We start from the raw sequence: 22,319 nt of genomic DNA, 5'->3' as shown, positions 1-22,319 counted from the left end.
CTTTATTGCAGAACTAACACTAGAGGGAGCATTATCACAACAAATCACAGTCCATCCTTTGGCTCAGCATTTCACAATCTTCATTCTGTAACACATTTGACTGGTCAATGCATTTGGGCCATGATGAAAGGTCAAACTGTGTGTAGTGAAGTGAATACAATATTATTGTACTACAAATACAACATATGACCATTCTCTTTACATATTTTTCCCCAAGTCGACAATTACACAAACAACTATTTGTATATATATATATATATATATATATATATTTTTTTTAACGCTGCATCGTTGTGAAGGGCTGTATAGAAATCATTACACGGTAAAGTCTACACCCCGTTGTATTTGACGCATGTGACACATACAATTTGATTTCAACACATATTATACCACACACTCTAAATGCAGACTAACTTGTTGCGTGTGACATTTACACTGCATACTGGTAGACTACATTTTGGGAAATTTGGGAACTGAAAGTACATATATTTAGCTTTTCAAATTGTGAAATGATTCTGTATTCAAATACCAATGGACACGCCCCTGATCATACATTGTTTTATGTAGAATTTACATGTAAATGTTTACACATGTCAAAATTATGTTTACCTGTCCCCCCCCCCAAAAAAAATTATTTTACATGTTTAACTACAGCGTAGACTAATTGTATATTGCAACTGACTTGCCTAGTTAAATAAAGGTTAAATAAATAAATAAATGATTGAGGATGTTGAGTCACACGTTGGGTTTTTGACATAATGGAACATTCTCTGGGCCAATAAGGGACTGTCTGGAGTGCGGTGACGTACACACACGTCCTCTCGCGAGACTTGGCGTCAAGTCTTGGTTCTTATAAACCCGGTCGTCTCTCCTTGTCCTTACGTTCGTCCTCAGTGCAGGATAACGAAACGGCTTTTTATTTTATTTTTTATTTAAAAAACAGGAGCTATATCAACTATTTACACTAAAAACAACACTGAGATCTTTCCAATATAATCTAGCTCTTTTTTTTAACAGTTATTCTTTTTAAATTTAGTTGTGAGAGGTTGATCGGAAACATATCGAGGTAAGCAAACGAAATGAGTCTCCTTTTGGTTCTTAGTTCCTCGGTCAGACAGCTACTGTAGCCCGGCGTGCTAGTGGGTCTAACCGGGGAATATTCTAGCCGCTTGGCTAAATGAACATTTACCTAGTGTTGTTCATTCGGTAACGATGACATTGAAATGTAAGTAGTTATTAAACCCGTCGGTATAGCTATGAAACTTAGTATCCATATGGAGTGGATACATTTTATTGATTTTAAACATATTTTGACTGGGGGTGGGGGTTGTTGAATTATTAACGCACGATTGACGGTATATGCGGTTTGCGTGATTTTTGTCTCCTCAGATTACACGGGAATGTAGCTAGTTTGTAAAATACTGGTATCAGGGCTGCCAACATTTGAAGAAAGCTTGGAGAGATAAGCTATATAAAGTTCATTGCCCTCTGTCACAATCCCTAGACTGGGGACTGGGGTCCTACGGCTGTAGACGATTTGACTGTTTTTAAGGCAAATTTCCTGTAATTCTATGTATTTTGACATGGCCTATGTCCCGGATGTACAATTAAGTGTATTCAAGATAGCTTTGAAACATTAAATGAACACTCAAAATTTGACGACTTTGTTATTTTGAGATTCTTGGAGTATAAAATGTAAAGTATGCACATATTTTATAATAAAAAAAATGTCATTGGTTTGACACTTTTTTTTATATTCAGACACTAATGAAATGAGAGAGGGAGACAGAGATTGATCCCTGTTCTCAGGTGGAAAGTTGTATGCAACACATGCTGCAGTACATGCTGTGTCCAGTACAAAATATATATATTACTACTGTAAGTTGCTCTGGATAAGAGCGTCTGCTAAATGACTAAAATGGAAATGTTACCACTACACCAAGTCTCTGCACAGGAAATGCTAATAATGAAATTTACATTAACCTGTGTAACCAAATCATAGACTACAGTCTGCTTATCCATAAACTGCTTTCCAGACAAGGACACAAACGTGTTATATTTTGGTTGAACTATTTCTTTAAACTGGGGATGGAAGAACATCCTGCTTGTTCTCCAGGAGTGTTGGCCACCCCAGTGGTATGTTTCCCAGGTGATGGGTGTTTTGAAACATTTTCTTGTTATAACAATTCATTTGTCAAGATCAGTCAACCTTCAAGGAAAAATATAATGAATATCAATATCCAGGTGGTTTAGGTCTATGGGCTGGAGATGGATCAATATCCAGGTGGTTTAGGTCTACGGGCTGGAGATGGATCAATATCCAGGTGGTTTAGGTCTACCGGCTGGAGATGGATCAATATCCAGGTGGTTTAGGTCTACCGGCTGGAGATGGATCAATATCCAGGCGGTTTAGGTCTACCGGCTGGAGATGGATCAATATCCAGGCGGTTTAGGTCTACCGGCTGGAGATGGATCAATATCCAGGTGGTTTAGGTCTACTGGCTGGAGAGCCTTGACATCGTCTTACTATATATACATAGACAATATGTGTTATCCCCATACCCTCTCTGCCTAGCATGTACACAATACTAAAATGTCATTGTATATTTTCATTCCTGGAGCATTTCAAATTCCAATGCTTATTTGTATGACTTATATTATTAAAATAAGAAAATGCATATCCTCATATCATTAATTTTCAAAGACACAAGTCGGCATTTCAGATATGTGATTACTCTGGCAGAATTGGGAATAAGTGAAATACTAAAATAAATGTGTGGAATAGAAGTATTGTTCTTGCTGACAAGCACAGTAATTACCAAATGTTTTAGCCCATTGTTAATAAGAACGAGAATTGTTCCAGTGATCAGACTAAAGTAAATGGGTAATAAAATCTCCTGAAGAAAATATGATGTAACTCTGGCCCTACACTCTACCCAAACTATATGTATTGTCTCCCCCCCCTTCTAGAATCTAACATACACTTCTGGGTTCACAATCTGTTTGACAAAATTATTTTTCATTTCCAAATCAGGTCACCTTACCAAACTTCCCTGCTAAAACATACTGTAGAGCTGTCACCTTTTCGTTGTCACAGCCTAAATCCCAGTCGCCAAACGAGAGGACTAACAAAGTGTGGATTAAATCAAATTTAGTACATGCTGTCAAAAGACTGCATTCTTCAATGGGGAGGGGAGTAACAGCAACTTCATTTTGTTGACAACATTGTACATAAAACTAGCTCTAGCCTGCTGCTCTTTTGACGGTTTTTAATAAACTCCTTGGAGACTGATCTCTCTCTCTCTCTCTCTCTCTCCCGCCCCCAACTCTTTTCTTGAGGGGTGATTTTTCTTTTTAAAACGCGCATCCAATCCACTTGATCCTTTACATAACTAGACCAATCATATGCTTCAATGTGCTGTGGTATGACAGGTCGATGGATAGAGTAGCACAGTTGAAACGTTAACGCGTTGCCTATACACGGGACTTTTTAAAAGCAGTACTTTCCAATGCGTCAGATACAAGAGGTGTGCTGTGAGAAGGAGGGTGAAATGCATGTCTCACGGCCAATGAGTTGGCAGCTCTGTTGTCATTTATTTTCAACGTCAAATAGATTTGTCATGCTTTAAAAATATATATGTATATATGTGTGTGTATATGTGTATGTATGTATGTATGTATGTATGTATGTATGTATATATGTATATATGTATGTGTATATATATGTGTGTATGACTGGAAGAATAAGATCCTAGACGCTTGCTTTTTGGGCTTTCCCGATTTTTATTTTTATATATTTTTATTATTTTTTATTATTTTTATTTTGTTTTTATTTATTTATTTTTTTAAATTATTTTAATAAATAAAATAAAAATCTCTGACGAAGGCCGTGAGGCTTATTAAAGATCAGTGATACCATCAAGACCAATGTGCGGTTTCCTTTTCCATTCATCTTATTCAGCGATAAAATTGCTCAGATGTGCGAGTGCCTTTTTTGAATTAAAAAAAATAAATAATAATAATTAAAATCTTCTAACCATGACATGACACTGGAAAGTCTTTCCATGAAAAATGTGTCTTATTCCTGGAAGGAGGAAAGCTGTCTAGGAAACCTTAGCCTCCATTCAGTAGCCAGGCACATAACAGGAGAAAACCTCTTCAGTTTCAAAACGTTTTGTTGTTGTTGTTGCCTTTTTTCAATACGTTTTCTCCCTTTTTGTTCCTACTGAACGCTACCCTACCGCTTTCAGGAGTGGAATAGTATGACCTAATATACTTAGCTGGTGATGGACTTCAGTCTGTCAGCTTTGATGTATTTTTAACTGTTTCCCACTGCCTGCTGGTAGAATAATGTTATGTACTGATCAATCATTGTGAATTTCTCATTGTTGTGAGAAGCATTGTATTTATCATGTAAAGAGCAGCATGTTATTGTGTATGTGTTTCATTAGTTTACTATGTCACTGGCATATCCGTATCCCTCAGACTGTAATGTTTGGGCTTAGCTAGGCCCTATGACCTACGCGCTTCAGATAAGAAATGTGAATGCATAGGCGTCCATAACACTTTTTATAATGTTCAACTTCTCACTCGGAGTAAAGTATCGTATAGCTTTAATTGATTACAACTTGGGGAAATTGTTTAAAGGACAAGACTTGTATCAATGACAAACACATGATAGAGGAAAAAAAAAACCATTTTTGAAGGTGCCTTTATCGCCCATAAAATGTCTGGTTCACAACAGATCCTGATCTGATCTCTTTTTCCCTCAGACTTGGACAATCGTTTAGAAAGATGGACACTATAATTCGACGCTGCCCGTTCCTGTCCCGTGTTCCCCAGGCCTTCTTCCAGCAGGCCCGGAAATCGCTGGTGGTCTATGCCCAGAAATGTCCTGTGATGATGGATCTGGCTTCCAAGCCTCTGGCCCGCTCTCTCTGTTCCTCCTCGGCTAGCTTCCAGAAGGCTGATGACACCGTGACTTCAGCCCAGACGTCAGTCGAGAAGGGTAGGTGATCTTGTGACACCCGTGAAATCAGCCTAGACGTCAGCCGAGAAGGGTAGGTGATCTTGTGACACCCGTGAAATCAGCCTAGACGTCAGCCGAGAAGGGTAGGTGATCTTGTGACACCCGTGACTTCAGCCGAGAAGGGATCTGGTCATAAACTGTAACATCATAATGTGTTGTTAGGTTAATATATGAATTATGGCCCCAAGGTTTCCTCAGTTGGAACAATCTCTAGCGCTATGTTTTTCCAACCTGCTCACATCATTAGGACAAACCACTCGTAGTATTGTGTACGTTTTTTTTTTAAAGATCTGTATCTGTGTGTTGCTCTTAGTCTCCTAACTCTAGTATCTTCTGTGCATTAGTAGCTGATGGAGGCACCACCACCAAGCTGCCTCAAAGTCACCCCCATCCCATGCCCCCCTCTGGCCAGGCCTCGGTGGCCTCCAAGTGCCCCTTCCTGGCGGCTGAGATGGGCCAGAACAGCAGTGTGGTCCGCCAGGCTAGCATCCAGCTGCAGGAGGATGTGCAGGAGGTGCGCACCGTCCAGAAAGGTACACAGTGGGTTAAACTACCTGGAGCTTTGTTGCAGGGGTCGGTACTTCAGGGGGTCCGCGGACAGATTTAATTTATTTATTTTTATTAACATTACTGACAGATTTTAAAATGCATTTTGGACAAGGGATCTGTGGAATTGGTTTAGAGGGTGTCGTACAATGTCAAACTATTCATCCACAGTACTCTGTTCTTAACCCTGGGATATTAGTATCCACTGCAGTACTCTACCAATTTTTATTTTATTTTAACTCAATACTGAATTTTTTATTTTTTTTTTATATATTTTTTTTTACTTAAATGCACTGTAATTTAAGCTTTAAAACTGAAAAGTTTTCTCTCTGCCTCATGGCAAAATGTGTAGAATTACAGGAATTTGGCTTGAAAACTGCTAAATTCTTCTCTCCAATTCCAAGAAGCGGGCTTTTAAAATCTTGCTTCCCAGGGCCCGAGACTTGGTTCGTCCAGCCATGCACTGCCAAAGTCATAGTAAAACCCCTTGTATGCATTTTTTATTTCTTTTTTATCTCACTCGAGTTGTGTTCTGATTAAGTGGTGTCCCTGATTAAAATTGATATCACAAAAGGGGTCCCTGGCCCCAAACATTTGGAGAACCCCCTGCTTTATTGATACAGATGGAGTATAGGTTTTGGCGCTCCTGAGTGGCGCAGCGGTCTAAGGCACTGCATCTCACTGCTGGAGGCGTCACTACAGACCCTGGTGAACGTCTGTCAGGAGCTCTACCGGGGCAGTCCCGTTAGTTCTCTTATCTACTGCAGACAAGTTTCATTCATGTGACGACCAATACTGGTTCATAACATGTGACAGACCAACACCTCACGCGTCATCTTCTCTCTCAGCTGACACCATGAAACCGAGAGATCCCCTTTCTCTAAACAAGGTTCTGGGCGTACTGAGAGATCATTCAATCTGCCACTTGCATGAACGCAAAAATTAGTTATTAACAAAGCACAAACAAACATTTTCCAATCACAGGATGTATTTTCTCATTTCCTTCTTCCCCATTGGAGGACCAGCTGCCTATTAGAACATGGCTGGGTTCAGTACTTAACCTAATAGAACGTTGAGTGGAACAGAAACGGTGCTATACGGAACGACCAGTTGAAACGGGGAGGAGTTGGTTGTGGGTTCAAATTACACCGTTGCCCTTTTTAAATTGTTTTATTTTTTTATAAATAAGTCACTTATTGCTTCAAGCCACACCCACCGAAACGGACCAAACGTATCTGTCGGTTCAAGAAAAAAAAATTGGGGAAAAGTGTTTTTTTTTTTTTTAGTACAAACCGTTCCGCAAACGTCCAAGCGAACTTAACGCACCCCATGATTCCATGTCATTACTGTTCAACCCATAGCAATTTAGATATTACACTAATATTATATTACACTAATATTATATACAAATTTACGGTCCTGCCATAACTGTTCAGCCTTATACCTCTCTGTCTTCCCCAGATGTGACCCCAGCCCAGGCTCTGGCCAGTAGTTCTTCCTCAAAGTCTGGAGGTCTTACCCGAACCGATCTGATGAAGAAGCTGCTGAATCAACGTCCAACCAGGGTGTCCCATTTACTGCAGGAGAACATGCCCAGCTGTGAGTCACATGACCAGACTATTCAAACTGAACTTTATTGTCCTTGCCGTAGAGACTCATTTAAATGAATGAGTTCTATTTAAATAAAATACATTTTGTCATTGTGCAGCCATGAACATATAAGTTACAATAGAGTATACAGTCTGTTGATAAAACATTAGGAACACCTAATATTTGAGTGGCACATAGGGCTGTTGCCTATTGTAACTGAGTCACGGTTTTCTCCTCTTATGCTCTCTGGACATGTTAGTAGTACCCAACTCACTAATGATCATCAGGTCCTAATGGCCTGGTACTCAGGGCTCTATTGTCCCTCCATCAGGTCCTAATGGCCTGGTACTCAGGGCTCTATTGTCCCTCCATCAGGTCCTAATGGCCTGGTACTCAGGGCTCTATTGTCCCTCCATCAGGTCCTAATGGCCTGGTACTCAGGGCTCTATTGTCCCTCCATCAGGTCCTAATGGCCTGGTACTCAGGGCTCTATTGTCCCTCCATCAGGTCCTAATGGCCTGGTACTCAGGGCTCTATTGTCCCTCCATCAGGTCCTAATGGCCTGGTACTCAGGGCTCTATTGTCCCTCCATCAGGTCCTAATGGCCTGGTACTCGGGGCTCTATTGTCCCTCCATCAGGTCCTAATGGCCTGGTACTCGGGGCTCTATTGTCCCTCCATCAGGTCCTAATGGCCTGGTACTCGGGGCTCTATTGTCCCTCCATCAGGTCCTAATGGCCTGGTACTCGGGGCTCTATTGTCCCTCCATCAGGTGCCTCCATTTTCTATTGTAGGGCATACGGATGACTGCTTATTTCCCCCCTCCACATTTTGATAATGGGACATTCCAAATCTAAACACACTTTCCATATTAGTAAAGATGAGAATTAATTGATCTGTGAAAATATGTTCCCCAGTAAGAAAACCAAAACGTTGTTGCTCAAATAGAAAGGGGGGGGAACTAACAGTCACTGACAACAAACAAAATGAATCAGGTGGGGTTTTAGGAGGGGTTCTGAAAGACACTAATGGGGGTGTCCACTGAAAGTTGACTAGTAACAACAACTGGGACCTAAGAGACTCCCATCATGAGACCCACTGAGAGGCAAACAAAAGAGAAACCCACACCAAACTTAGACAGGAAGCAAACCAAACTTAGACAGGAAGCAAACCAAAAAATGGAGCAAAATGAAAACAGGGAAGATCAGATAAAGGAATGTTTGTCTACAAATGAAAATAGGGAGAGACAACTAAAAGAGATAACTCTCCACATCTCGTTAGTCAGTAACACATACTGACTAATGAGGTGACCAACCAGCACAGGAGTAACACATACTGACTAATGAGGTGACCAACCAGCACAGGAGTAACACATACTGACTAACGAGGTGACCAACCAGCACAGGAGTAACACATACTGACTAACGAGGTGACCAACCAGCACAGGAGTAACACATACTGACTAACGAGGTGACCAACCAGCACAGGAGTAACACATACTGACTAACGAGGTGACCAACCAGCACAGGAGTAACACATACTGACTAACGAGGTGACCAACCAGCACAGGAGTAACACATACTGACTAACGAGGTGACCAACCAGCACAGGAGTAACACATACTGACTAACGAGGTGACCAACCAGCACACGAGTAACACATACTGACTAACGAGGTGACTAACTAGGTGACCAACCAGCACAGGAGTAACACATACTGACTAACGAGGTGACCAACCAGCACAGGAGAAACACATACTGACTAACGAGGTGATCAACCAGCACAGGAGTAACACATACTGACTAACGAGGTGACTAACGAGGTGACCAACCAGCACAGGAGTAACACATACTGACTAACGAGGTGACCAACCAGCACAGGAGTAACACATACTGACTAACGAGGTGACCAACCAGCACAGGAGTAACACATACTGAATAACGAGGTGACCAACCAGCACAGGAGTAACACATACTGACTAACGAGGTGACTAACCAGCACAGGAGTAACACATACTGACTAACGAGGTGATCAACCAGCACAGGATTAACACATACGGACTAACGAGGTGACCAACCAGCACAGGAGTAACACATACCGACTAACGAGATGACTAACGAGGTGACCAACCAGCACAGGAGTAACACATACTGACTAACGAGGTGACCAACCAGCACAGGAGTAACACATACCGACTAACGAGATGACTAACGAGGTGACCAACCAGCACAGGAGTAACACATACCGACTAACGAGGTGACACCAATCGCGCCAACATCCAACAATACCCCATAATGACGTCACAATACCCCATAATGACGTCACAATACCCCATAATGACGTCACAATACCCCATAATGACAAAGCGAAAACCGTTTTTCTAGATCATTGTTTTTTGTTGCAAATGTATTAAATAAATGTAGACCCTTTTCGAGGACACTCAATCGAGCTCAGGTGCATCCTGTTTCCATTGATCATCCTTCAGATGTTTCTACAACTTGATTGGAGTCCACCTGTGGTAAATTCAATTAATTTGACATGATTTGGAAAAGCACACACCTGTCTATATAAGGTCCCACAGTTGACAGTGCATGTCAGAGCAAAAACCAAACCATATTGTCTCAAGGCTTAAAAATCCTTCTTTAATCATGTCTCCTTCCCCTCACCTACACTGATTTAAAGTGGATTAAACAAGTGACATCAATAAGGGATCATAGCTTTAACCTGTATTCACCTGTTCAGTCTGTCATGGAAAGAGCAGTAGTCATACACACACACACACACACACACACACACACACACACACACACACACACACACACACACACACACACACACACCAAGTAGCTCCTAGCTCTGTTCTCAATAAAACCCAGGGTGCATTCAAACGTCTCCTATTACTTCCCAGTTCAGGTTACACACACACACACACACACACACAGCTATGAAACATAGAATAAAACCGAAAGAAAGCACCCGTTCAAAGTGTTCTGAAAGAGGATCGAGTTAAGCATGTTCTCTCTTGTCCTTTATTAAAACTGGTCACACTCAATGTGATCTTTACCTTCTCGCCCCTAATCACGTTTACTTCCTTGTTTTGTCTCTCCTGCAGTCTCTAACTTCCGCTACGATGAGTTCTTTGAGAGGAAGATTGAGGAGAAGAAGAGCGATCACACGTACCGTGTCTTTAAGACGGTAAACCGGCGGGCCACGGACTTCCCCATGGGTGACGACTACACCGACTCCCTCAGCGACAGGAGAGATGTGTCTGTGTGGTGCTCCAATGACTACCTGGGCATGAGCAGACACCCACGGGTCGTCCACTCCATCACGTAAGTAGCCGGACAACTGGTGATGGGTTGGTAGTGGGGATGGATGGATAAATGAAGACACGGTCTGAGGGGGGGGGTGCTCATTAGGGCTATATAAAAGGGGCTGTTTGATTTACCATTGAAACTGAGAATTAACATTTTTCCCACAGATAGTAGTAACTCTCAGTTTTTTTTTAACTCTTTCAAAACATTTGTTCTTGTTACCTACTGAACACACCCATGGATAGATCAATGGGGCTATATTTCTCCCCGAGGAGACGGGACAAAACGAACTGTTAGTTAGTTTCACTAAGGACCAATTTACCTCTTCATTGGCCTTTCTATAGATGCCCACACAGAGATGTTAATGACTCAGGGAAGGTGTATACATGGTAATTAGCCAGTTTACTATTGTTTCCTGTTTGGTGTTCTTGACAGGGAGACGTTCCCGAGGATGTTGTTTACCGTTGTTGACTGTTGTTTCCAGGGAGACGTTACGTAAGCACGGCAGTGGGGCTGGAGGAACCAGGAACATCTCTGGGACCAGTAAATTCCACGTGGAATTGGAACAGGAACTAGCAGATCTCCACAGGAAGGACGCTGCGCTACTCTTCACTTCCTGCTTCGTAGCCAATGACTCCACTCTGTTCACCCTGGCCAAGATGATACCAGGTAAGCATATATCACCTTATCTGTACTGAACTAACACAATGTATTTACAGGGCCAGCGAAGTAATAATCACCTGAACTAACAGACATTGTAGCCTCCCTCCAGGACCAGGTAATCCCCTCACCTGAACTAACAGACATTGTAGCCTGTCTCCAGGACCAGGTAATCCCCTCACCTCACCTGAACTAACAGACATTGTAGCCTGTCTCCAGGACCAGGTAATCCCCTCACCTGACCTGAACTAACAGACATTGTAGCCTGTCTCCAGGACCAGGTAATCCCCTCACCTGACCTGAACTAACAGACATTGTAGCCTGTCTCCAGGACCAGGTAATCCCCTCACCTGAACTAACAGACATTGTAGCCTGTCTCCAGGACCAGGTAATCCCCTCACCTCACCTGAACTAACAGACATTGTAGCCTGTCTCCAGGACCAGGTAATCCCCTCACCTCACCTGAACTAACAGACATTGTAGCCTCCCTCCAGGACCAGGTAATCCCCTCACCTGAACTAACAGACATTGTAGCCTGTCTCCAGGACCAGGTAATCCCCTCACCTGACCTGAACTAACAGACATTGTAGCCTGTCTCCAGGACCAGGTAATCCCCTCACCTGAGACATTGTAGTGCCAAAATAAATAGCATCCTGTGCTCTACAGTCCCTCTAGGGCCAGGTACCGGTTGAGCCGTCCCTCTAGGGCCAGGTACCGGTTGAGCCGTCCCTCTAGGGCCAGGTACCGGTTGAGCCGTCCCTCTAGGGCCAGGTACCGGTTGAGCCGTCCCTCTAGGGCCAGGTACCGGTTGAGCCGTCCCTCTAGGGCCAGGTACCGGTTGAGCCGTCCCTCTAGGGCCAGGTAGTTGTAGATTCAAGCTGTTGTACTTCCTTCTCCATGTTGGGTCTCTGTGGATCATGACCATAGAGCTGAAATGTCTGTCAAAAAAGCCACCTAGGTAAAATAGGGTTAGTAATTATATCATACATTATATCATACAGCATATTCACCTGGGTTATCATGATCCTAAACAGGTTTTTATTATTATCAAGATGATCTCCTGAATAAACAAAGGATGAACAATAAATTAATCTGTGCCAGGGTTTTAGTTGAATGCACTAACTGTAAATCGCTTTGGATTAGTGCGTCTGCTAAATGACGAAGGTGAAATGGTACTAAACAGGTGTTTTGTTCTCCTCTCTCCCTAGGCTGTGAAATAGTACTAAACAGGTGTTTTGTTCTCCTCTCTCCCTAGGCTGTGAAATGGTACTAAACAGGTGTTTTGTTCTCCTCTCTCCCTAGGCTGTGAAATATATTCTGATGCAGGGAATCACGCCTCAATGATCCAGGGCATCAGGAACAGCGGAGCCAAGAAATTTGTATTCCGTCACAATGACCCCGATCACTTGAGAGAGCTGCTGCTGAAGTCAGACCCGACCGCTCCAAAGATCGTAGCCTTCGAGACGGTCCACTCCATGGATGGTGAGTGGAGTAGAGCTGTGTCCCAAATGGCACCCTATTGCCTATGTGAAGAGCCTTAACGTGGACCTGTGATGTGTAACTAACATATCCGGTTGACGTCAGTGCTGTGATTTTATATGACCGTTGTTATAGGTCTGATTTGCCTGAATAGTTTTAATCTGAAATTTGAGAGGTGACTCAGTGAAGCCTGAATGGAAGTTTAACCCTGTTATTAAAATGTCCTGTACTGGTTATATGATATTAACTGTTGAAGAAATGTGTAAATTATGACCCGGGACAACGTCAGTATCGCCGTACTCATTAGTATCGTGGCAAGGAAACAAAACACCAAGCTGATTTTAACTTCTTTAGGAAAACAGTCGTAATGTTGGAAACAAACCTCGTTATATTGTTATCCAGAGTCACATGTATTTATTTTCCAAGTTATGGCACACAATATTTTATATACAGCAGTTTTTAAAGGACCAAACGGTTTGGTCTGCTTTGTGTTGACGTTTTTGACATGGGAAAAATATTGCGATACTGGTATCATTCCTCCTGCTAAATTACTTTTATGATATTAACCCTTTTGTTGTTTTTAAAGGTATGGTGTGTCCCACTATAACCCTGCTATAAAATGCCTCGTTAAAATACTTTTTTAAATTTGATTTCTTCCTCTTAAAGGTGCGGTGTGTCCTCTGGAGGAGTTGTGCGACGTGGCCCATGAGTTTGGAGCCATCACGTTTGTAGACGAGGTCCATGCGGTGGGGCTGTACGGCGCCAGGGGAGGAGGTATCGGGGAGCGAGACGGCATCATGCACAAGATGGACATCATCTCTGGAACACTGGGTCAGTATTTAAAACTAAACACTGTTCAAAATGTCACCAATGACTACTAGTTAACAGCATTTACCTCCCCCCCCCCCCCAAAACAGCACAATGTTTTAAAGCTTTTCTAAAACCTCTAAAAGTTTTCCTGACATCTGTAGTCGAGTTTCTTCAGTCTTTTGTTGTCTGAATCCCTGAAGCGAACAAGATTTCTGGAGTTTCAGATTGTCACGTAATGGGACACTGGAGAAACAGGAACTAGAATTTATTTTCCTGTTGCTAGGAGACCACAGCCCTGGGCAAGCTGAGAGACCAATCAGCACACACACACACACACACACACACACTACAGCAAGCCAATCATCTGTTGAGTTGCTTTGTCTTGATAGAATAGAACCATGTCAAGATGACCAGAATAAAACCACACACTGCTTCACAACAACAAGACCTGTTGAATACCAAGAGGTCTAGAAGTAGAAAGAAAGTCTCCTATTTCAATCTCCAACAACCAGTGATGCTTTGTTTGTTGTGAACCAGAAATATTTATTTTATTTTATTTATTTCACCTTTATTTAACCAGGTAGGCTAGTTGAGAACAAGTTCTCATTTACAACTGCGTCCTGGCCAAGATAAAGCAAAGCAGTTCGACAACATACAACAACACAGAGTTACACATGGAGTAAAACAAACATACAGTCAATAATACAGTAGAAAAATAAGTCTATATACAATGTGAGCAAATGAGGTGAGATAAGGGAGGTAAAGGCAATAAATAGGCCATGGTGGCAAAGTAAATACAATATAGCAAGTAAAACACTGGAATGGTAGATTTGTAGTGGAAGAAAGTGCAAGTAGAAATATAAATAATGTGGTGCAAAGGAGCAAAATAATAAAATAAATAAATACAGAAGAGAAAGAGGTAGTTGTTTGGGCTAAATTATAGATATATCTGTCAGCTAAATGCTAACCTGTTTTTTTAATTTTTAATTGTATTTTTATAACGAACGTTTTAACGTTGTTCTTCCAGGCAAGGCGTTTGGCTGTGTTGGAGGCTACATCGCCAGTACCGATGCCCTGGTGGACACAGTGCGTAGCTACGCTGCAGGCTTCATATTCACCACGTCTCTACCTCCCATGCTGCTGGCTGGCGCCCGCGAGTCCATCCAGACCCTTAAAGGGGAGGAGGGCCGCTCCCTCCGGAGGAAACACCAGCGTAACGTGAAGCTGCTGAGACAGATGCTCATGGACTCCGGACTGCCCGTCGTCCACTGTCCCTCTCACATTATCCCTGTCAGGGTGAGAATCATTCAACATTTTTTTTTTTTACATTTTACATTTTAGTCATTTAGCAGACGCTCTTATCCAGAGCGACTTACAGTAGTGAATACATACATTTCATTTTCATTTCATAAATTTTTTTGGGGTTCCTGGGTAACATATTTGCTGCTACTTCACTCAATCCTGTATTTTTTTGGGTTTTTTTAAGTCTCCCTTCCTAACTGTTTTATGTTTCCCTGAGACCAACCAGAAATGTTTCCATGGCCAGATATTCCCAGGTGTTCATAAAACAATCACACATGTGGTCTCTTTTTTTTATTTAGTTTTTTTTGGAATCACTAAATTTTGCGTGAACCAAAAATGCATTCATGTAGGCTACACTTTCCTGCAAAATTAACCCATTGTTCCGCATTTTGGGTCATTTTTAAATGTGGTCACGTGAGCGGCTGGAATCAGCACATATAACATGATTATCATAGGGCCCTGAGTTATCCCTAACCAGATACAACTCCTGGGTCATGTCTGTCAACTTAGTGTAACTTGTTGACAAATGTTTTTTTTTTAAATTTGTTTTTAATTGTTAGTATGAATTGGCATAATATTGATTGGCCTCCAACATTATTGATTTGACATGGTTAATATTGACTAATTGACTTCCTCACCGTTTTATTAGATTGACGTTCTCGTGATGATTCTTCCATTGATTTGGTTTTTATGGGTTTATGTTGCCTGCAGGTGTCCGACGCGGAGAAGAACACGGAGGTTTGTGACGTCATGATGACTCGTTACAACATCTACGTCCAGGCCATCAACTATCCCACGGTCGCCCGGGGGGAGGAGCTTCTACGCATCGCCCCCACGCCGCACCACACCCCTCAGATGATGACGCACTTTGTCGGTAAGAGAGCGGGTGTTTGGTCAAGCAAGTAAACAGGAAATGACTGCGGTGAAGGTTTTATCTTGTGTTTGTGTGTTTGTGTGTGTGTGTTTTAAACATGGGTTGTGTTCGGTACTATACCCACAAAAACGTCAGAAAACCTAAACGGTAATGGCTGTACCCAAACCCTTGTTTGTTTTTTGTTTTTCACCCCCCCCCCCCCCCAAAGTGTTTCTGTTTTGCAACGGTTTTGCTCTATTGAACACGACCCAGAATGACTTCTAGAGACAGGCATTATGTCGCTCACACAAATGAATGTCCAGATTTAGATCCTCTAATACTGAGAGGGTCTTCAACCTTTTTCTAGCATGAGAGCTCGTTTTTATTTATTTATTCTAGCTTTCAAATAGGCACATTCTTCTCCTATACCCTGCAACTCTTTACCTGGGTCCTTGATGTACAAGAGATGTGTTTTTGCTCAATATAGTGGGTAATAAACAACTCTTAAGGGGGCCCGTAAAGAATACCATTCTATTGTTTTGAGGAGAGTGCACAGTTATGAACTTGAAAAATGTATTAATAAACCAATTAGGCACATTTTGGCAGACTTGATACAACATTTTGAACAGACATGCAATGGTTCTTTGGATCAGTCTAAAACTTTATCTTTTACCAGATCTAATGTGTTCTCCAACATTAATTTCAAATTTCCACAAACTTCAAAGTGTTTCCTTTCAAATGATACCAAGACTATGCATATCCTTGCTTCAGGTCCTGAGCTACAGGCAGTTAGATTAGGGTCTGTCATTTTAGGAGGAAATTTGAGGGGGGGGGAAAGGGTGCGGTCCTTAAGAGGTTTAAGCCAATCGTGGCTAACCAGGGGTGGGATAATGTCAATGTGGCTTTGATTGGATAATAGCTGCTAGCTTTTATGTTTGACAGTATGCGATGGAACATGTTAAATATATATATATAATTTTAAAAAATGCATGTACTTATTTGACAAATTACTCATAGATGGGCTGCAAGCTACTAATAGCTTGTGATCTGTCTGTTGGAGATCCCCTTTTTGAATTTTTTTAACAATATTTCCCCTCTACAGAGAAGCTGGTTCAGACGTGGAAGGAATCCGGTCTACCTCTGAAGCCCCATTCTTCAGGAGAGTGTAACTTCTGCCAGCAGCCGCTGCACTTTGAGCTGATGACTGAGCGAGAACAGTCTTACTTCAGAGGCCTGAGCCACCCCATATCAGCTCACGCATGATGACACTACAGAATACACTCAACCCATTCCTCTGTCTCCGTCCCAAATCACCCCACCTTTCCCTCAGCCCTACATTTTGAGCTTTCACTTGCACCTCCGCCATATGCACGACTGTCCCAAAGCTGAGGGATTAAAAATTATCGAGGGTTTAAGGAGCTAATTAGACACTCTGATAGCCACTTCGACCAAGCCTGTGTTTTGGAGTTTGCGCAATTTCATACAAAAGAATGGAATTAGCGTGCCTAATTATCTGCAATGTGCATTTGTTTGTCTAATTTTGAAAAGCTTGATACATGTAACAAATGGAATACCTCCCAAATTAAATATTTAACTGTTATCTTGTAAAACGACACGGGGAATTTATTTTCATTTTGAATTTCATGTTTGTTTTATTTGAATGTGTAACATGAATTGAGTCATTCAAGTCAGAAGTGTGTGCTGAAGTTGATGGGTTTATTGATCCCTCCTCGTCAACGCTCTGGAAGTCACCCTGTGAGTTTGGTCAGCAACATTTGACGACGGCAGGCCCTCTGAGCGAGTTGGTAGGGGCGAGGCCAGGGAGTGGTTTCACGTTCACCCACTATCACTGTCATAAAGCTGTGTCACAAATGGTACCGTATGTCTCGTTCAAAACCACTGGGAACTCGGGAAATATTTGACTTCCGACATCAGTTCGTTCAAGACACCTGGGAACTCGAAGAAGGGAAGAAAATAAAAAAACGGCTCCGACTGGGGGGGGGGGGGGGGGATAGTTTTGAACGGTCATCCAACTCAGAATTCCAAATCAGAAACTCTGGCATCTTTCTAGAGCTCCAACTTCCTGACCTGAAGATCATTGACGTCGTGGTTTGACCTTGTTTTGTTTTTCACGAGTTCCCAGTTGTCTTGAAAAAAACGTTATTCCCTTTTTATAGTCCACTACTGTAGACCGGGGGACCACTACTGTAGACCGGGGGACCACTACTGTAGACCGGGGGACCACTACTGTAGACCAGGGGACCACTACTGTAGACCGGGGGACCGTCATGCTCTGGTTAAAAGTAGTGTACTGAATAGATTGTCTATATCCCTCAAACTCAACTCTGGACCAAGAAACCAGTTCCACTGCATTTCTTTTTCTCCATTGTTCCCTTCTACTCAGGGACTGGTTTAGACCTGGGACACCAGGTGGGTGATTCCCCTCTAGTCAGGGACTGATTTAGACCTGGGGACACCAGGTGGGTGATTCCCCTCTAGTCAGGGACTGATTTAGACCTGGGGACACCAGGTGGGTGATTCCTCTCTAATCAGGGGCTGATTTAGACCTGGGACACCAGGTGGGTGATTCCCCTCTAATCAGGGACTGATTTAGACCTGGGACACCAGGTGGGTGATTCCCCTCTAATCAGGGACTGATTTAGACCTGGGGACACCAGGTGGGTGATTCCCCTCTAATCAGGGACTGATTTAGACCTGGGACACCAGGTGGGTGATTCTCCTCTCTAATCAGGGACTGATTTAGACCTGGGGACACCAGGTGGGTGATTCCCCTCTCTAATCAGGGACTGATTTAGACCTGGGGACACCAGGTGGGTGATTCCCCTCTAATCAGGGACTGATTTAGACCTGGGGACACCAGGTGGGTGATTCCCCTCTAATCAGGGACTGATTTATACCTGGGACACCAGGTGGGTTATTCCCCTCTCTAATCAGGGACTGATTTAGACCTGGGGACACCAGGTGGGTTATTCCCCTCTCTAATCAGGGACTGATTTAGACCTGGGACACCAGGTGGGTGATTCCCCTCTAATCAGGGACTGATTTAGGACTGAGCCATCTGGCTCCTACAGATCAACATTAACACTTCTGATGTAATAAACCAGTCTCTATCATCCCTCAGATACTATAGTCTTACTTCTGATCTATCATGTCTCCAAGTTTAACCCAGAATCCAACACTTGCTTTAATCTGTATCCAGGAAACCGGCCCATAGTGTGAAGTTTATAGTGCATCCGAAGATGGGTCCCAGAAGGTTTCTACAGTACACATTAGAAATGATCGCCCCAGAAGGTTTCTACAGTACACATTAGAAATGATCGCCCCGGAAGGTTTCTACAGTACACATTAGAAATCACACCTGTCTTGTGACAGTTCCTGATTCCACTGTGAATGATCAGCAGGAAGTTTAGAAAATTCCTTTGAACTTGAGTCATAAACGATTAATTACACTGTAACAACACTTCTCTTTTTGTAAGTATTTGGTCACGTGTCACAGTAGAGCAAAATTTAAATTAAAACTAATCTCTCTATTTTAATCCATTTTCCACATCGCAACTCTGATCAATGGAAGCATTTATTTTCCTAGTTAAATCAAGACACTGTTGAGTAGCTGGCAAGCACACACGAGATTTGTTTATGAGGATTAGTGACTATAAAGCCTTTTGTTTAGCCTGGCTCTGGCACAAATCAGTCCAATGCTGATATCGCGTGTGACTAACGTACGAACGCAGACATATCCACATATCGGGGGACAACTAAAATCAGATCTTCCCAAGTCAGTGGAGATCGAAGCCGTCCCTGAGCCAGGGTCTGGTAAACCACATAGGTTAAAGGTCACTGAAAAGATGTTGCCACAAGCAACGCCGAAGATTACGGTGTTCTGAACTCTGCGTGTTCGAGCGGAACGCTTTTGTCAAATCGGTGACTTTTCAAAGTTTGTTGCATTATGGGAATAAAAAAAATGGTCAGACTTGCGCCTACGTGTAAACTGGACGTAAATCACGTGATCGTGAAGTCGGGAAGTTTTGACTGCCGTCCACTGGATGTTTCTCCAGTTGCTCTTCACTTACTTCCTCGTCTGCACTGTGGGAGGATCTATTGTCAACCAATCATTAGGGTGATTTTTGTTTTGACCCACGCGAACGTGACCAAATGTGATATTTGAGTCTCTCTCTCTCAATTCACTTTAAAGGGCTTTATTGGCATGGGTAACATATGTTAACATTGCCAAAGCAAGTGAAATAGATAATAAACAAAAGTGAAATAAAAAATGAATAGTAAACATTACACTCAAAAAAGCTCAAATGACATATTTTCTCTCTTTCTTTCTCTCTCTCTTTCTCTCTATTGATTTAAAAAATAGATATATATTTTTATTTCACCTTTATTTAACCAGGTAGGACAGTTGAGAACAAGTTCTCATTTACAACTGCGACCTGGACAAGATAAAGCAAAGCAGTGCGACACAAACAACAACACAGAGTTACACATGGAATAAACAAGCGTACAGACAATAACACAATAGAAAAAGTCTATATACACTGTGTGCAAATGGCGTAAGGAGGTAAGGCAATAAATAGGCCAATAGTAGCGAAGTAATTACAATTTAGCAAATTAACACTAGAGTGGTAGATGTGCAGATGTTGATGTGCAAGTAGCGATACTGGGGTGCAAAAGAGAAAAAAAGTAAATAAAAACATGGGGATGAGGTAGGTAGTTGGATGGGCTATTTACAGATGGGCTGTGTACAGCTGCAGTGATCGGTAAGCTGCTCAGATAGCTGATGCTTGAAGTTAGTGAGGGAGGTATGTCTCCAACTTCAGCGATTTTTGCAATTCGTTCCAGTCATTGGCAGCAGAGAACTGGAACGAAAGGCGGCCAAAGGAGGTGTTGGCTTTGGGGATGACCTGCTGGAGTGCGTGCTACGGGTGAGTGTTGTTATGGTGACCAGTGAGCTGAGATAAGGTGGAACTTTAAAGAGTTATAGATGACCTGGAGCCAGTGGGTCTGGTGACGAATATGTAGCGAGGGGCAGCCGACGAGAGCATGCAGGTCGCAGTGGTGGGTAGTATATGGGGCTTTGGTGACAAAACGGATGGCACTGTGATAGTCTGCATCCAATTTGCTGAGTAGAGTGTTGGAGGCTATTTTGTAAATGACATCGCAGAAGTCGAGGATCGGTAGGATAGTTTTACGAGTGTATGTTTGGCAGCATGAGTGAAGGAGGCTATGTTGCAAAATAGGAAGCAAATTCTAGATTTCATTTTGGATTGGAGATGTTTAATATGAGTCTGGAAGAAGAGTTTACAGTTTAGCCAGACACCTAGGTATTTGTAGTTGTCCACATATTCTAAGTCAGAACCGTCCAGAGTAGTGATGCTAGTCGGGTGGGCGGGTGCGGGCAGCGATCGGTTGAAAAGCATGCATTTAGTTTGACTAGCGTTTAAGAGCAGTTGGAGGCCACGGAAGGAGAGTTGTATGGCATTAAATCTCGTTTGGAGGTTTGTTAACACAGTGTCCAAAGAAGGGCCAGAAATATACAGAATGGTGTTGTCTGCGTAGAGGTGGATCAGAGAATCACCAGCAGCAAGAGCGACATCATTGATATATACAGAGAAATAAGTCGGCCTGAGAATTGAACCCTGTGGTACCCCCATAGAGACTGCCAGAGGTCCGGACAACAGGCCCTCCGAATTTGACACACTGAACTCTGTCAGAGAAGTAGTTGGTGAATCAGGTGAGGCAGTCATTTGAGAAACCAAGGCTGTTGAGTCTGCCGATAAGAATGCGGTGATTGACAGAGTCAAAAGCCTTGGCCAGGTCGAAGAAGACGGCTGCACAGTACTGTCTTTTATCGATGGCGGTTATGATATCATTTAGTATCTTGACCGTGGCTGAGGTGCACCCGTGACCAGCTCGGAAACCGGTTTGCACAGCGGAGAAGGTACAGTGGGATTCGAAATGGTCGGTGATCTGTTTATTAACTTGGCTTTCGAAGACTTTAGAAAGGCAGGGCAGGATGGATATAGGTCTAGAACAGTTTGGGTCTAGAGTGTCAACCCCTTTGAAGAGGGGGATGACCCAGCTTTCCAATCTTTAGCGATCTCGGACGATACAAAAGAGAGGTTGAACAGACTGGTAATACGGGTTGCAACAATGGTGGCGGATAATTTTAGAAAGAGAGGGTGCAGATTGTCTAGCCCAGCTGATTTGTACGGGTCCAAGTTTTGCAGCTCTTTCAGAACATCTGCAATCTGGATTTGGGTGAAGGAGAAGCTGGTGAGGCTTGGGCAAGTAGCTGCGGGGGATGCGGAGCTGTTGGCCAGGGTTGGAGTAGCCTGGAGGAAAGCATGGCCAGCCGTAGAGAAATGCTTATTGAAATTCTCGATTATCATGGATTAATCGGTGGTAAGTGTTTCGTAGCCTCAGTGCAGTGGGAAGCTGGGAGGAGGTGCTCCTGTTCTCCATGGACTTTACAGTGTCTCAAAACTTTTTGGAGTTGGAGCTACAGGATGCAAATTTCTGTTTGAAGTAGCTAGCCTTTGCTTTCCTGACTGACTGTGTGTATTGGTTCCTGACTTCCCTGAAAAGTTGCATATCACGGGGAATATTCGATGCTAGTGCAGTCCGCCACAGGATGTTTCTGTGCTGGTCGAGGGCAGTCAGGTCTGGAGTGAACCAAGGGCTATATCTGTTCTTAGTTCTACATTTTTTTT

General features: G+C 42.8%; 2 protein-coding genes and 1 long non-coding RNA gene across 4 annotated transcripts in view; 2 read left to right on the top strand and 1 right to left on the bottom strand.

Moving 5' to 3' along the window:
• Positions 1-18,241, bottom strand: part of LOC145862657 (uncharacterized) — a 54,250-nt gene extending 36,009 nt beyond the window's left edge. The window contains exon 1 of the long non-coding RNA XR_014382228.1: positions 18,050-18,241. This is a non-coding gene — a long non-coding RNA (uncharacterized LOC145862657). The remainder of the gene's footprint in view (positions 1-18,049) is intronic.
• atrip (ATR interacting protein) overlaps positions 1-19,143 on the top strand; it is a 97,762-nt gene extending 78,619 nt beyond the window's left edge. Inside the window, exons 15-16 of the mRNA XM_045705642.2 lie at positions 18,310-18,413; positions 18,513-19,143. The gene's annotated coding sequence lies outside the window, so the exon portion shown is untranslated. The remainder of the gene's footprint in view (positions 1-18,309; positions 18,414-18,512) is intronic.
• LOC106583798 (5-aminolevulinate synthase, non-specific, mitochondrial) lies at positions 846-17,192 on the top strand. Of its 2 annotated transcripts, none has more exons than XM_014168375.3 (11): positions 846-1,066; positions 4,773-5,008; positions 5,377-5,562; positions 7,037-7,174; positions 10,277-10,496; positions 10,963-11,147; positions 12,441-12,620; positions 13,284-13,448; positions 14,455-14,723; positions 15,441-15,603; positions 16,685-17,192. In XM_014168375.3, exons 2-11 carry the CDS (start codon positions 4,795-4,797, stop codon positions 16,843-16,845), a joined length of 1,881 nt encoding a protein of 626 aa, XP_014023850.1. In that variant the 5' UTR covers positions 846-1,066; positions 4,773-4,794; the 3' UTR covers positions 16,846-17,192. The 2 variants fall into 2 exon arrangements, with proteins under 2 accessions (XP_014023850.1, XP_014023849.1); XM_014168374.3 differs by having other exon boundaries at positions 5,374-5,562.
• Positions 19,144-22,319: the final 3,176 nt, after the last annotated feature.

This window comes from Salmo salar, chromosome 22, assembly GCF_965601325.2.
Source record: "Salmo salar chromosome 22, fSalSal1, whole genome shotgun sequence".
NCBI lineage: Eukaryota > Metazoa > Chordata > Actinopteri > Salmoniformes > Salmonidae > Salmo > Salmo salar.
This window is presented reverse-complemented; position numbering and strand designations above follow the sequence as displayed.